Consider the following 16,084-nt stretch of genomic DNA (forward strand, 5'->3'; position numbering starts at 1 on the left):
ATATCGATGTGATCATAGTTTCTTATACGTTGTGTGGTGTTGCAGTAAACCTAATAATACAATAAGCACCACAATGTTGTCGGAATGCCGCCATGCATGTTCACGTTTATTTGAATTTATGGAGAGCTATCTGTCATGTTGTGTCCAAAGATGGAAGGACCGTCAGTTATAATGTCAGGCTATCTACTGTCACTTCCAGAATTCTGGGAGTCATCAGCCCTCTTCTCTGGGTTCTCATTCAGCAAGGCTTCCCTTTCTCCTGTCAGAGAACACATTACGCTGATCTGTATTGATTTTTGTCTTCCATATGTTTTTCCTTATTTCCCACGACCTTCCTTAATGAATTCCCTACCCTTCTCACCTTATTCCGTCATTGGTCTCGCCTTCCCTAATCACAAACAACTCATTTTGATTTGTGAGGCTTTTTTCAAAATAAAAACCCATACCTAAATTAGTTTTCTTTCTTTAAAAGTCCTGTTAAAGCTTGTAACACTTATATCCATTAACAAAATAAAACCAGTTTTAATTATCTACCATGTTTCCCAACATAGGGGGAAAAAAAAAGTAGTAAATGGATATGGGAAAAATGCACAGTTGCTGAGCCAGATGTAGCCATTTTAAGACATAATGCACAAATGCCATATTTGGGTGCTGAGTTCCCTATTGATGTTTGAATATTTTCCACTTAGTGATGTCTTGTAATTATTTTAGAACCCCAGAATATTGAAGATGAAGTAAAAGAACAAATTCAGTCCCTTCTCCACGAAACGGTACATACAGAACATGGTATGGATTAATGTCTATTGTTTTGTCATGAGTTATGAAAATGATGTTTACATAAACTTATTTACATATTGAGATTTAAATGTTATTTGTACCTTAGGTTTTTAAAAATCTTTTATTCCAAGTTACTAGAGAATAGGTATTATTTTTAAATAGTACTAGACATATTTTACCATACTTTACTGTGAGGGAGTTTGTTGCAGGTATCTGATAAAGAATGTGTGTTGATAAGTGAGGATAAACAAGCTGAGACCATGGTCCTTCAAAAATAGATTGGAAGAAGAGTGGAGGAAGCAGAACACCAGAAAGCAAGCTTTGAGATTAGCAAGCTTTGTTTATCACCAAAGTAAAAAAGGAGAGACTTCTAATTACATAGGTCATATTACCAGAGAAGACAAAGCATGCCCTCTACTTAGAGAATATAAAAGCTCCCAACTCTTGGATTTTAAAAAATATCATATATGAGGAAAATTAAACAAGAGTCTCAAAACCAGTGTTTTAGGATTTTATAAGGCTGTTTCTTGAAGCATTCCTTGATAAAAACAGAGAGCATAACCCCAGACCAAAGCTCATGAAGGCATTTTGAAGGTACAGAACACAGCGGGACCCCGATACCCTGATGGTTTGATGTGATACAAGGGTAGCCCTAAAGAAGAAAAATAAAACTGGGGTGTCAAAAAGACATACAAATAATTCTCTAGCCTTCAGCTAGATTTTGCTGATGACTGCTTGGCATGTAGGATCCTGTGTCCTTGTACACCAGCTCCTTTGCAAGTAGGAAGTCTATTTCACCTGAATGTGTATCTGCCCATATAAGCAAGAGTAGGCTTCTCCTTCCTACAGCTTTTATTCATTTATTTTAATAATCCATAAACATAAGGAGGTAGATGCAGTCAAAATAGACCAGTGATTTTTATACAGTGCAGGTAGTATAATACAATAGTGGTGAGACATAGGATATTCTTTGGGGCTTACCTAGACTTGGGCCTCAGAAGAGACTTCATAGAGGAAATGATTGTGTCATCTAGAAGCACAAGGATGGTGTAGAACTTCGCCTGTCTGGTCGTAAGAAGAGGGCACAGCATGTGTGGGAGCCCAACCAAGAGTCTGAAGGTAGTTCAGAATGGTGGCATGTGGGATGAAGAGGAAGAGGGATGAGAGACAGATATCTGTTCTTAATTCTTAACAGCAATTAAAGGTGTTTAGGAGTGTGGTGTATTCTGCCCACAGCCTGAAATGTGGCGGGTGGGGGTGGAGGGGCTGGGGGGAGCAGGCAGCAGAGAGCCCAGATGGAGGAGGTTGTGCTGGTGACCCCAGTGAGTCCAGGTGGCTCATCAGACTCAATTCTGGCAAAGGTTGGAAAGAAGGGAAGTGGAAAGAAACAGCAGGCGCGTGGGCGGGTGGGAGTGGGCAGCTCAGCAGAAGAGGAAATCATCTAGTCTAGCACATGTTCCCTGATACAGCTTTCTTGGACCTATTCTTGCTTTGCAGAATTTTTATCCCCTTAGACAATCACATTGATGATCCCTGGCTTTAAATGTCATTTATATGCTGGTAACTCCTGAATGTACAGCAACCACCCTGATGACTTATCTAAGTTCCAGGCTTACCCAGGGCCTGCTGGACCCTCCAACAGGACCTTGTGTGTGGTTCAGTCTCAATCTCTCCTCTGCATCTTATAGGTCTCCAGCTCCACTATCCCACCCCAAAGTGCTGTTCCAGCCTTTTACATTTTTGTTAATGTCCATCCCACCCATGTAGTTGCAGAAGTTCAGATCCCAGATGTTTTTCTTGCTCTCTCTTTCCTCTCCCCTTACTTAAGCCTGACACATTGCCCCTGGCACATACCTGCCTCTCCAGTGCCTCAGCCGTGACAGCTGCCTTTTGCCATGACTGTTGAAGTGCCATCCACTCATACCTGTTTCCAGTCTTGAGCCTCTAAAACCCAAGTTTGGTGTTCGATGTGCTCAGGCAGTCGTGCCTTGTCTGACCCCAGTCTCTTTCTCCTCCTTCTTCCTTTTCCTAGTCCAACTGGCCTTCTCTTTCCCTTGCAATTGCCAAGTTTGTCCCTGCCTCAGAGCCTTTGAACTTGTCACATGTCTGTGGGGATGTGCTGTCTACCCCCACCTCATCTTCACATCTCCTCTGACCTTGCATGGCCGCCTTCCCCTATCATGCACATTTCATTACTGGATTGAAATCTTGCATCTGCCATTTATTAGCTGTGTGGCTTTAGCAAAGTCCTCAATTTCCTCATGTTTTAAAATGGACAATAGTAACTGCCTTACAGGGGTGGGGTACCAGCTGCAGAGGGCTGGGTAATGCCTAGAGTCTAGGAAACTTCAGGATGATCTCATCACACGAGGCTGTCACTGGCCAAACAGTGGAGATTCACAGACAGTGAGCAGTGGTTGGGTGGTTTCCCTACAGAAATGTCCATCGGTCAGTGATGTCTGGCTGCTAAACTGCGAACTTAAAACTCATATAAAATGTTCCTGGATTGAACTAGGAGAGAATAGGGAAAGAGGAATATGGTATAAAGATAAAGAGTAGTGAAAGTCTCAACAGGAATTAGATTTGGTGCTTTGTTTACTGAGTAGAAAAAAATGCAAAATGGAAGGGGAGAGGAATATAGCTGGCTGTGATAAGACAGAAACCCCCTCTTCACAGGGTTATTCAAAGAACCAACTGGAAAACTGAAACTACAGATATCAGGGAACACACACTCTTTTGTGTGCTCTCTCTCCACACACACACGCACACACACACACAAATTTTTGTACATACATGCTATGTATAACCAATATATATATATATATATATATAAAATATTATGTTTTTTCTTATATACTTTATCATGCACTGTGGCTGTAACCATTTTAGTTTGAGATGTGGCAGCAAAACTAGCAGATATCTTCTTTCACAATTTAATGGAAATTTGTTCTCACTCTAGATCTCAGCCACCTCAGAATATTGATTTTTTTTTCAATATCAAAAACTTTCACCTTTTTGCTTAAGGAAGCAGCACCTTATGGCTTCTCTTTGAATATCAGAATTGCAGCATTTTGGAGGACATTACTAAGTAAAATAGGGCCGCTTAAGCACAAGCCCTGTGACACCCTGGCAGCCCTTCTGATAACCAAGATAGCTGTCAAGTGACAAATGAGCAGATAACATATATAATGTGGGTGAACAACAGGGGGATTCATGTTCCAGATGGGATGGAGAGAGATGGCTCAAGATTTCATCATGCTTCTCAGAATAACCCATAATTTAAAACTTACAAATTATTTCCAGAAATTTCCATTTAACGTTTACATGCTGTCTTGATTGTGGGTCACTGAAACCACAGAAAATAAAACTGTAGATGAAGAGACGATTAAAAATCATAGCTCCAGAAGTGGGTCTACATAATTTGGTGACATCTAAGAGAATTTCTATGCTACTGTAAAGGCACAGTAACTCAGAAGGACTTCCCACAATTTTCATGGTAATATTGTTGCTACTATAATAATAATAATAACAATAACACCTAAGTACTTATTATGAGCCAACCACGTTTCTATGCATTTTCACCTCACAATAATCCTAAGAATATTTATTATTTCTATTTTATGGAAGAGAAATTGTAGACATGGAGTTGGTAAGGAATTTGTGCACAGTCATGAGTTAGTATGGAAAAACCTAAATCCAGATCCAGCCCCTCTAGACTTTGCAGTCTTAATCACTGTACTTCATGTAGTCTAGCCCAGCTCCCTCAAATTCTTAGAGTATTATTTACAGGAGGTAGTCTTCTGGGAGCCTTGTCACATTAATATGAGGATAATTTTTAGGCATGATAACAATCAAACTATATTTCAGTGGAATAATATAGTCAACATCCACATGAAAGCAAAAATGCTCTATATATCTGAAGTTAATCACAGTAGAGAAAATAGTCATCTTTGAATATCTAAAGGCTAAGCATAGAACAATTTAAATTCAGTATAATGCAGATATTTGTGTTTATATAGCATAAATAAGGTGAAGTGGCCTTCCTACTTGCAAAGGAGCTTGTTTAAGATAGGTTGCTAATTTTTCTTTGCATCAGAACATTAGATAAGTCATTTAAAATTTTTACATGCAATTTTATGTGAATTCTCAATACAAATTATTGGTGTGATCTTTTCTCTGGTGATAATTGAAGAGGCACATACATTAATAATTATGAGTTTATTTATTTATTCATCAAATAAGTATTGAATAGTTCTATGACTAAGTATGGTCCCAGGTGCTGGGCATACATAGTGAACAAAACTTAAGAGGTGCTCATTGTTTGTGAGTTTACTTTCTAATGAGACTAGCCCCTGACCAGAGTAAGGGAGGAAACACCTTCAGAATGAACAGTGCCAATGATGGCCGAGAGGAAGGATTATGTAGCAGCCCTTCAGAAGGCCTCTGTGCCTAAGCCAGCTGCTGCCTGTAGGCTAGCGTATACCTATATTGTTTTGTTTATTACCCTTGTTGAAGCAGAAGACCTGCAACAAGACCAGGATGGACCAGCAGAAGAACTGCCACTGGAGTATGAGAATTTCTTTACAGATGATGCAGATGATACATTTGAGATGCTGGAACCTGAAACACTTCATGAAGGTAGAACACATTTATTTGGTTTCAGAATAAAATACCGTAGATAAATTACAATTGCAATTATTGAATCTTTTCTTGAGTCCCTTTAAAACCAATATTAAATGTTTTTCTATATTTTTTGAAATCAAGTTTAAAACCTCAAGTAAAGTGAATTTTTCCCTAAAATAAATAGGTATCCTGGTTTTGATTCAAAGCCCTTTTAAAGAAAATTCAGAATATGTAAATTTCTTATAAAAGTAGGTGAGGTACCTCAGCAAACTACCGTTACAGTATTCTCCTGCCAAGAGTGCTATTTGTTACTTGGCAAACAACTGTTGAAGTACTTGACTGGATCACCCATCACAGGCTCTTGATCTAACACTAACCCTAATGACCATGGGTAGAACACTGTTCTTAGTTTCTGGACCGGATGTCTGTAAGCCTTTTCTGCAAAAGCCAGGTAGTAAATATTTTAGGCTTTATGGAACCTCACTCAGCCACTGTTGCAATGTTCAGCTTTGCTCTCAGAGTGCAAAACTATACCCATGCTTCTTGTTTAGAGGAGGAGGTGCAGTCGCATAGAAATAGTGATGTAAGTGTCCAAACAAAATCAAAGAATTATCATGCATAATTTTTTTTTTGTGTGTGAAAGATTCAAACACAAATATTTTTGAACATATATGTGATTTTGGATGTACTGTATGTTGAATATAGTTGATAATAGAAGAGCGTTAGCACCTTTGACCTTTAGTGATTACTATGTCATGATGTCTATGGAAAAGTGTTTCTAATTTTTGAGTAGGGGTGCTGATAAAAATGAACTCTAGTTTCTGTGGTATCACTCCTTCCCTCCCATCTTTGGCCCCCATGGCTCTGCAAGATTGAGGGCTGTTTAGAATTTTGTATCTAGGTGCTGCTTATGCAACACATTTCAGTTAAGATGCTCAAATAACCAGGAACATGAGGAATTTGGTGTCTCTAAGTTTAGGAGGTATAGAGAGAGGTAGGAAGAAATACTTTTAAGAAGTTTATAAGTTCTAGAGACCTTATTTACTGATATAATCTTTAGTTGACATAGAGATTCAATTTGAACTTTAAAGTTTCAACTTTACTATAGTCTTTAGAAATTAAAAAATTAACATTTTGTGTATCTGTTTTATACAATGAGCAATGAGCAATGGTCACAAGCTCGTTGAGGATCAGATTTTCTGATTAGCTTCCTGGACACATAAAGTTCCCTTCATTCTCCATTTGTAGACTGTGTATTTTTGCTCTAAAAAAATAGTAGGACAGACGTAGGAGATGGAACACCACAGTGGAATGTGAAATGGAGAGAAATTAGCACATTTTCTGCGTTCAGCCTTTGTCAGTCTTTCACTTTGTATTTATTAATCACCTGATTACAGTGTTTGTCAACCTTGTGGAGATGTTGAGTGGATCAAATAGAACACATGAGACACTTGAGAGTGCAATTCAGGGAATAAATTGTTACACAGATACTTAAATTGATATTTCCATATTTTTTCCATATTTTATGTTATTTTCTTTAAATCAATAATAAGTCTAAATTCAGAATATACATCAACAGTATAATACATACCATTTTATAAAAGTAGTAATATCAATTTTTTTCAATTTAATGTTTTTTTCCAGTGGCTGAGGATAGTTACCTTGTGGAAGAGCCAGGTAGGTTTTAATTTAATATTATTCTTTCTTAATTAGAATAAATCTTTAATAGAACATCATAATATATTTAAAATATTATTTATTATTTATTAATGATTTTGAAAGCATTTAATATATCACATGATAGGATTCATACTATTGGTATTATTTTGCTTTGTAGTATAGATACACCTTTGTGAGTTTAGTTTCTATTTTGAAGTTTATTTCCCATGATAAACAGGTCACTCTTTGTAAGCTTGAGTACCATGTGGTATTTTTGACTAGCATTTGTGGTCTATATATACTATGTTATTTATATACACTAAACCTGTGTTCCAAGATGAAAGAAACCCACATAGAATACCTGAGCTTGAAGCCCAGGTGAGGGCTGGGTGGCGTGTGCACTTGCTCACAGATTCTTCTACATGGGCAGGAGGAAGACTCACTGGTACTACTCTCTTGGGCTCTCTGCCTCTGTTTTTATTTACTGTTGTTAAGTCTGCATATGCTAAATGAGAGTCTAGCTCTGCTCTTTTGTAGTTAGATTATAAACTCATTGATGCTGGAAACTGTCTTGTTCAGTTTTGCATGTGACTTTAAGCACTGAGGGTTCCAAGAGTGAACATGGCTGATCATTGTTCTGATTTAGTTTTGTATTTCTATTATTACCAGGAATTATACTTTTCTAGTTTGGAGTATCATGAAAAATCCATGATGTTTTAATTTCCTAATTATTTCCTAATTTATAGTTTTACAGGATCATCATCAGGATATAGAAGAGATGATATATGACCAGGAAAACCCAGGTTTGTAATATGAAAATCTTTGATAAGTGCTTCTGTTTGAGGCACTGGCCAACGTCATTTTACACAGTGTGCATGATTCACTTTGATTCAACAGAGATTTCTTCATAATAACTTTCATTCATTTTTGATTCTCCAAATATTTACAGAAACTTCTAAATAAAGTTCAATATTTACCTGGGGAAATGAAGATAAAAGAGATATGTTTTCAAACCTTCTTTAGGAGTCTGGTCTTTTAGAAGGAATGGAATTGAATTATGGTGTAGTAGATCCAGACTGGTTGCAGATCCTATTTCCCATTTTTGCCACTTACACAGTAAATTATGGAACTTTGTTCAACTTAAATTTTATTACATTATAATAATAGCATCTATTTTACAAGGTTGTGTAGATTAGAATTGATTTGAATCTTTTAGAATGGTGTCAGGTAATGCAAGTGTTTGGTGTTTTCACGTTTGGCAGAGATACATATTTTTTTTCTTTTAGATTCCAGTGAACCAGTTGTAGAAGATGAAAGATTGCACCAGGAAGCAGGTATTAGATAAACAGTTTCATTCAATTTTGAATGTTAATTTTAGTTGCAGTACTTTGTCTGTTTACATGGTGATTTTTCTTTCAAAAAGTCAAGAAGCAATTTTTAACATGACTTTTTGTCTCATAGTGAAATCATTATATTAAAATAATGTCAGAGTCTGGGGATGTAGTCCAGTGCCTAGCATGTGTACGTCTCTGAGTTTGATCCCCAGCATCACAAAAAACCAAACAACAAACAAACAAAACAAAGATGTTTGTATTTCACTTCATCTACCAACAATGAATGGGTCTATAACAAACAGGATGTTAAATTCTAATGGCTAATTTTATTTATCTTGTGCTGAGGAATTTTTATAGGAATACTTGCTCTTTGCTTTAATTGCATCTGAACAGAGGCATTTATTACTGACTACTCAAACATCGATGTTTAAAGGAATAGAAATTTGTTTTAAAATTAATTTCTTTTTTTAGTGAAGCAGTTTTATGGACTCATGTAATATATTTTTTGTAATCCTCTTTCCTTTGCAGATGACGTAACATACCAAGACTATGATAAACAAGGTTTGGAAATGCTTCTTAAACTTTAAGGCACCTACTTGTTTTATCCCCATAGTTTGACTGTAAAATATGCAGGTTTGTGTTAGTAAACATCAAGACATAGAAATGAATAGTTTTTCTCAAAAATTCACTTAGTGAGATTATTTAACTGTTCCAATAGTTCTGCCATCATCACCTAAGTAATTTCTTAAACTTTTTACAAGTTGTTTTGGGGCAGTTACAAATTACTTTAAAAAATGTGTTTCATTACTTTATAGTCGTACCTTTTGACTAATATATGCATGGTTAATTACTTTAGTTAGAGTTTACTGTGTTTGTTTCCATAAATTAATCCCATTCTCAGAGGTTACTGATTTCCCACGTTGGGGAAGGTTAAGAGGAATTGGATTCCAAACTCAATGCAATGGCAACATGGAGAAAGGAATTCTAGAAAATTTGCAGCCTAAGTAGTATCTAATTCAGATCCTGGTGACTGTAGCAGCTCCTGTCTTTGAGCATTTTATGCATTATTTTACTGAATTCCATGAAGTGCCTCGTATTTTCCCTGCTTCCCAAAAGATAGAAACAAGCTTTTGAGGAAGGTAATAACTGCAATGATTTGAATTCAACTCATATCTGAGTTCCATCTGCCAATCAAGGGGGGACCAAAGAATGAATTTCTTGAAGGGGGGTGTTCAATGTTGTCTTGTGTAACAGCAAGAGCCATGTGTAACAGCACTGAAAATGTGCCCGTGGTCTAGTACGATAGTGGCCTCATGGGCGACTTGTCACTAGACAGGTTGGACAGGGATGATAGTAGTATAAACCAGCATGTAAAGGTAGAGGGGAAGACAAAAAAATGTTTCTAAGGGACCCAGCTATTGCCCTTCTCGGACTATTCCCTGAAGACCTTAAACGAGCATACTACACGGATACTGCCACATTGATGTTCATAGCAGCACAATTCACAATAGCTAGACTGTGGAACCAACCCAGATGCCCTTCAATAGATGAATGGATTAAAAAAATGTGGCATTTATACACAATGGAGTATTACTCTGCACTAAAAAATGACAAAATCATGGAATTTGCAGGGGAATGGATGGCATTAGAGCAGATTATGATAAGTGAAGCTAGCCAATCCCTAAAAAACAAATGCCAAATGTCTTCTTTGATATAATGAGAGCAACTAAGAACAGAGCAGGGAGGAAGAACAGGAGGAAAAGATTAACATTAAACAGAGACATGAGGTGGGAGGGAAAGGGAGAGAAAAGGGAAATTGCATAGAAATAGAAGGAGACCCTCATTGTTATACAAAATTACATATAAGAGGTTGTGAGGGGAATGGGAAAAAAAAAACAAGGAGAGAAATGAATTACAGTAGATGGGGTAGAGAGAGAAGATGGGAGGGGAGGGGAGGGGGGGGATAGTAGAGGATAGGAAAGGTAGCAGAATACAACAGTTACTAATAGGGCATTATGTAAAAATGTGGATGTGTAACCGATGTGATTCTGCAATCTGTATTTGGGGTAAAAATGGGAGTTCATAACCCACTTGAATCTAATGTATGAAATATGATATGTCAAGAGCTTTGTAATGTTTTGAACAACCAATAAAAAAAAAAAAAAAGAAAAAAAAAAAAAGATAAGACCAGCTGGAAGGCAGGAACCAGGGCTCTAGGTCCTGAGTCCATTCCTTATGAGTTGGTGGTGATTTGCCAATTACACATCTGGGAATCATCAGCATCGTCACAATTGGAACCAAACTCTGCACCCTTCATGAGGGAGGATAGAGGGGGATCAGAGGTGGTTCTAAGGCTGGACTTTGAAGAAAGCCACATTTAAAAACTACAGAAAAGGGATGGAGTGATCAAGAAGATTGAGAAAGAAATAAGACATTAAATAGAGTCTGATCTCACTGAAGTCTAGGTGCCAAGTATCGCTTAAGTGATCTCATGGGCCAAACTGGAAGGTGTCCAGCAGACTTAATGAGGTGCTCACTAGCCATCTCAGCAGGAGCCTTTTCAGGATTGTGGTCAGGACCAAAAGATAGGTGGGAAAGGGCTAAGGAGGGCAAATAAGGAGAGGAGACTTCAAACGTAAATGGATCTCTCAAGAAATTAGATTATGAAATGAAAAAGAGAGTAAAGGGAAGCAGGCCCAAGAAAACGTTGATTTTTAAGATCTGTAGAAGTTGGAGCACATTTAAATGCTATCTCTGCTCAGGGTGACAATGAGCACACATTTCCTTGTCCCATTCATCTTCCAAATGCCCCCAAAGGACAAAGTGATTGTACCGGAATACTGACAATATGTCTAAAAGATGATACATTTTCAAAAATGGTTCTTCATTAAATAAATACAAAAGAATAAATCTGTGACCATTCTGGGGAAATAAGATTGTTTGCTCGTCCTGCACCAGAAAATTGGAGACCTTTTGGAAGATCAGGTTGACTGAGAAAGCTGCCAGCTTCCAGGCACAGCATAGGACAGAGGGCTGTGCAGGAATAGCCTGCTCTGCAATAAAGTTCTAAGCCCAGTTCCAAGCCCAGTGACAACCCTTAGGAAAAGGAATGGGCGGCAGCCACTTGTTACAGGGTGGGTGGAAGAAGGACCTGCCTGCCAGTCAGTGCCTTCTAAAAGGCCAGCAGAAGGTGTTTGCCTCCAGGTTAAATATCTGGGAATTATTGAATATTTTTTAATTATTAATTAAACAAAGTGGGGAATGTACCTATAGGTGATGTGCAGGGAAGAGCTTTAGCTCTCTTAAACCTTCATCATAAACAGGAAGACAGTTTTCAAAAGAAAATTCAGTGCCACTTGGGAAGAAGTGAATTATTGAATTCTGGTGACAAGTGATTGAGGGAGGACCTTGTCTTTTCCCCCTGTATAAGAAGGGAGCCTATGGAATTGCTGTGTCCCATGGCTAAACAGTGTCTGACCTGGAATTTAATCCAGACCTGTTTTACTTCAGTTGATCAAACTCCTTCCCACCCTGCTCTGTAATCTGTGTTCAAAGACAAGGGTGGATTCCTGGGAGCACATTGTCCATTTTTGTTATGATGAAAATGATGCAATACTAAAGGATTATTTATTCTTTTTATTTTATAGAATACGAGCCTTCGGAAAATGATGCAATAGAAATTTCAGGTAAGTTTTTGTCTGTAAACAGATGTTACTTACCAATCAAACCCCCTTCCATCTGTTAAACTTTTGTAACTTGTGAAACAAAGAATAGGTACAATAATACAGAACATTTTCCAGGCTCTAAGAAAATAATTGCTACACATCTGTGGTGGAATTGATTCCAGAATGAACCACAGATAAAAAAAAAATCCAAGGATGCATAAATTCCTTGTAGAAAATGTCATAGTATTTCTTTGTGGCCTGTGCACAACCCTCTGTGTACTTTACATCACTGTTATTTACAATCTTAAAACAATGTAAGTGCTATGTCAATAGTTATTATGTTGTATTGTTTAAAGCATAATGAAAAGAAAAATCTCTATACATATTCAATGCACATGTAGTTTCTTTTTGAGGGGGGTTGTTTGTTTACTTGTTTTTTCTTAGTTGCTTGTTCTGTTTTGTGTGTGTGTGTGTGTTTTGATCCTTTGTCAGTGAGATGCATGCATGTGGAACCCATGGATACTTATTTATTCCATTTTGATGATTCAAATTTTATGTTAGTGATAATGTTAGCCTATTTAATGAACTCTTTGAATATAATTTAGAAATTAAAGTTGATATTCTAATATAAATACTCATAAGTCTCTCTCTCCATAAGAAGAGGCAGTCTAAAAAGGAAAGCAAAGCTTAGATATCCAAGGGGATATTAGTTACTTTAGAGATTTGAGTGGAGATGAGTTGGTGTAAGATATATTTTCCTCTTTTATTTAGATAATGTTGTAGAAGAGTCAAACACAATTCCAGAAGGTAAGTTAATTTTATTTTACTTTCCATATTAAATACATGTTCATTTATTCAGCAAGTATTTATTGAGCACTTCTATTTGCTTCTGTATAATGCTCAGGAGCTGGAAATGTGGGAGTGAATGAGACAGAATCCCTCTTATCATGGGAGCTGGCATTCTAGTGGCCATACTGGTGGTAAATAAAGATTGTGGAAAGTGAAATGATGGTATTAAAAATCAAATTACCATGGGAATAGCCTAGGAGGTTGCAGAGGGCTACCTGAATAGAAGTAGGTATGACCCTTAAGAGAAGGTGACCTGGTAAGAAAGGGTTATCCCTGGGCAGAGAGGGGTTAAAAGTTGAGTCTTTTATGGGATAGTTCATCTGAAGGGAGGGAACCTTTTGGGGGGAAAGTAAAAATAATGCTTTCTGAAAATTAAAAATAGTTGCACATACTATATTAAACCCTGGTACTTTAGTACAATTTAGATTTACATAGTTCTTTTTTTAAAAAATTTATATATGACAGTGGAATGCATCACACTTCTTATTACACATATAGAGCACAATTTTTCATATCTCTGGTGGTATACATAGTATATTTAAACCAATTCATGTCTTCATACCTGTACTTTGGATGGTAATGATCATCACATTCCACCATCATTAATAACCCCAATGCCCCCTCCCTTCCCCTCCAATCCCTCTGCCCTATGTGGAGTTCCTCTATTCCTCCCATGCTCCCTCTCCCTATTCCACTATGAATCAGCCTCCTTATATCAGAGAAAACATTCGACACTTGGTTTTTTGGGATTGGCTAACTTCACTTAGCATTATTTTCTCTAACTCTATCCATTTACCTGCAAATGCCACAATTTTATTCTCTTTTATTGCTGAGTAATATTTCATTGTGTATATATGCCACATTTTTTTAATCTATTCATCTATTGAAGTGCATCTAGGTTGGTTCCACAGTTCAGCTATTGTGAATTGTGCTGCTATGAACATTGATGTGGCTGTGTCCCTGTAGTATGCTGTTTTTAAGTCCTTTGGGTATATAAACGGAGGAGAGGGATAGCTGGGTCAAATAGTGATTAGTTCTTAACGGTTCACAAAATTCTTCCACACACATTATTTCAGTTGCTTCTCACTATAGACAGTGAGGAGGAGACAGAGCAAAGACCTCTGTATTTATTTTATAAACAGCAAGCTGAAACTGGAGTGAGGTGAGGCGAGATCAAGCTGGTCCCTTGTTCCAGGGGTGGAAGTGTCTGAGTCAGTGTTCCATGCCTGGATCCTGAAGCTGACTGTGGGGGCGCATGAGCTTTCATAGCAGCAGGCTGGCTGCCACAGGGAGCATAAAACAGAATATTGCTCATAAAATTACTCTCAGAATTCATTTTTGAGCAGCTAATTTTCAGATTAAATGTTACTGTTTTTTGGTTTTTTTCGGCCATGTTGAGAATGGAACCCAGGGCCTCATGTGCTCTATCACTGAGCTCTCCTGATTTAGAGCTTTGTAGAGCTTGGTTTTGCAGACTGGATGATCATGCAATCAATAGAAATGGGGGGGATAGTTGTGGAGGGAATGGAAGAAACCGTGTTTTCCCTCCCTGTCTACTTAGCTGTGGGAGAGACCCCTGCATGGGAGCTATGGACCCACTATATACAGTGGGATTCATCTCTTTGTAGCAGGGCTAAACTGAGTTGAGGTTTTTCTCCCATTACTCAGTTCTCTGGGAAGAATATTAATGTTTTGAAGAATATCTCTAAGTCTTTATTTTGATTCAGTGAGAGTAAGAAAAATGGAAACCCCAGCCTGGCACCGTGGTGCAAGCCTGTAATCCCAGCTGCTTGGGAGGTGACGCAGGAGAATCCCAAGTTCAAAGCTAGCCTCTGAAATTTAGCCAGCCCTTAAGCATCTCAGGGAGACCCTGTCTGTAAATAAAAAGGGTTGGGGAGGAATGTGGCTCCATAGTTAAGTGCTCCCTGGTTCAATTCTTGGTGCTAAAAAAAATTAAAAAAAAAAAAAAAAGAAGAAGAAGAAGAAGGAAGGGAGGGAGGGAGGAAGAAGGGGAGGAAGAGAAAAGAAAAGAAAATCCCCATGAAATGTTTATCCAATGTTCCCCACATATATTTTATAAAAAATAACTCACTTTACCATGTGCAATTTGACCCCATCTTGTTTTGACCAGAAATACAGTCTTTTCCTAAGTTTTTCAGACAATTTGAGAAGCTGATAGACTGTGAAGGGTTTTCCCTCTATTGGACTGTGGGGCTCTGGACTATGCACCTGCCATCTATCTGCAGATTCTGTGCTGGCCCCTGTAGCACCTGACTACACTAAGAGTAGCTCATCCTCTTCACATACTCCCTGGCCTCCCCATTCACCCTTGTCTTTCCTTGGCCTTGGCTGCTTGCATCAGTAGACACTTGGATTCCCAAACCAGAAACGTGAAAACCATCATTGAGGCCTCTTCTCCCTCTGTCTCTTTACTTAATTCCAAGTCCTGATAATAGACTCCTTCAAAGCTCCTCCAACCCATTCTTTTCTCTGTAGCTCTTGTACTGTTGATCTGGTTTGGCCCTTATCCTCGTAGTTAATAGCAGCAGCTTTCTGACTGGTGGTCTTGACTCTGCTTGCCCCCTTCAGATCCATCTTTCACATGCCCTTAGGATGATGTGTGGAAATGTTCTTTCTGCATCAGGCCTGACTTTAAAACTTTCTGTCAATAAGGTTGTTTTCAGTTGTAGATAATAGAAACAAAGCTCAGATTGGCTTAAGCAATAAACAGGTAGGGGTAGTTAGATAAACAGGCAGGGATAGTTAGTCAGGACCTTACAGGGCCTACTGAGGAATTTGGATTACAGTCTAGCTACAGTTAGAACATGTGGAAATACTTTAAAAATTATAGTATAACCTGATTTATGTTTTAAAGCATTACTTTCCCTCCTATCTAGCTAGAGATTGGGTTGCATGGAGCAAGAAAGGATGTGGGGACTACCCTGTTAGGAAATTATTAAACATTAATCCAGGGAAGTGACTGTAGTGGCCCAGAGTAATATCAGGATTTTGGGAATAGAGGGGAGAGTATGGAACTTGTGATATATTTTATAGTTACAACTGGTAGACTTTTCTGATGGTAGTAAAGCAAAGAAATAAAGGGGGGAGAGTTTAGTTTGGTTTGATAATGGGGCCATTTGTTAAGGAGAAAACAAAGTAAACTGGTTTGAGTGCTAA

The 16,084-nt window shown here is 37.9% G+C and overlaps 1 protein-coding gene across 6 annotated transcripts in view; it reads left to right on the forward strand.

Annotated features, from left to right (window-relative positions):
- The window catches only part of Asph (aspartate beta-hydroxylase), a 208,121-nt gene that overhangs the window by 66,785 nt on the left and 125,252 nt on the right, over nucleotides 1-16,084 (forward strand). For 5 of the 6 annotated variants that reach the window (XM_076836295.1, XM_076836297.1, XM_076836298.1 and 2 more), the window contains 8 exons: nucleotides 712-786; nucleotides 5,293-5,415; nucleotides 7,045-7,077; nucleotides 7,806-7,862; nucleotides 8,346-8,393; nucleotides 8,922-8,954; nucleotides 12,041-12,079; nucleotides 12,830-12,865. In XM_076836295.1, coding sequence (XP_076692410.1) covers nucleotides 712-786; nucleotides 5,293-5,415; nucleotides 7,045-7,077; nucleotides 7,806-7,862; nucleotides 8,346-8,393; nucleotides 8,922-8,954; nucleotides 12,041-12,079; nucleotides 12,830-12,865 — 444 coding nt within the window. The remainder of the gene's footprint in view (nucleotides 1-711; nucleotides 787-5,292; nucleotides 5,416-7,044; nucleotides 7,078-7,805; nucleotides 7,863-8,345; nucleotides 8,394-8,921; nucleotides 8,955-12,040; nucleotides 12,080-12,829; nucleotides 12,866-16,084) is intronic. The other variant, XM_076836296.1, reaches the window with a different exon arrangement.

Source organism: Callospermophilus lateralis, chromosome 16 (assembly GCF_048772815.1).
Source record: "Callospermophilus lateralis isolate mCalLat2 chromosome 16, mCalLat2.hap1, whole genome shotgun sequence".
Lineage (NCBI taxonomy): Eukaryota > Metazoa > Chordata > Mammalia > Rodentia > Sciuridae > Callospermophilus > Callospermophilus lateralis.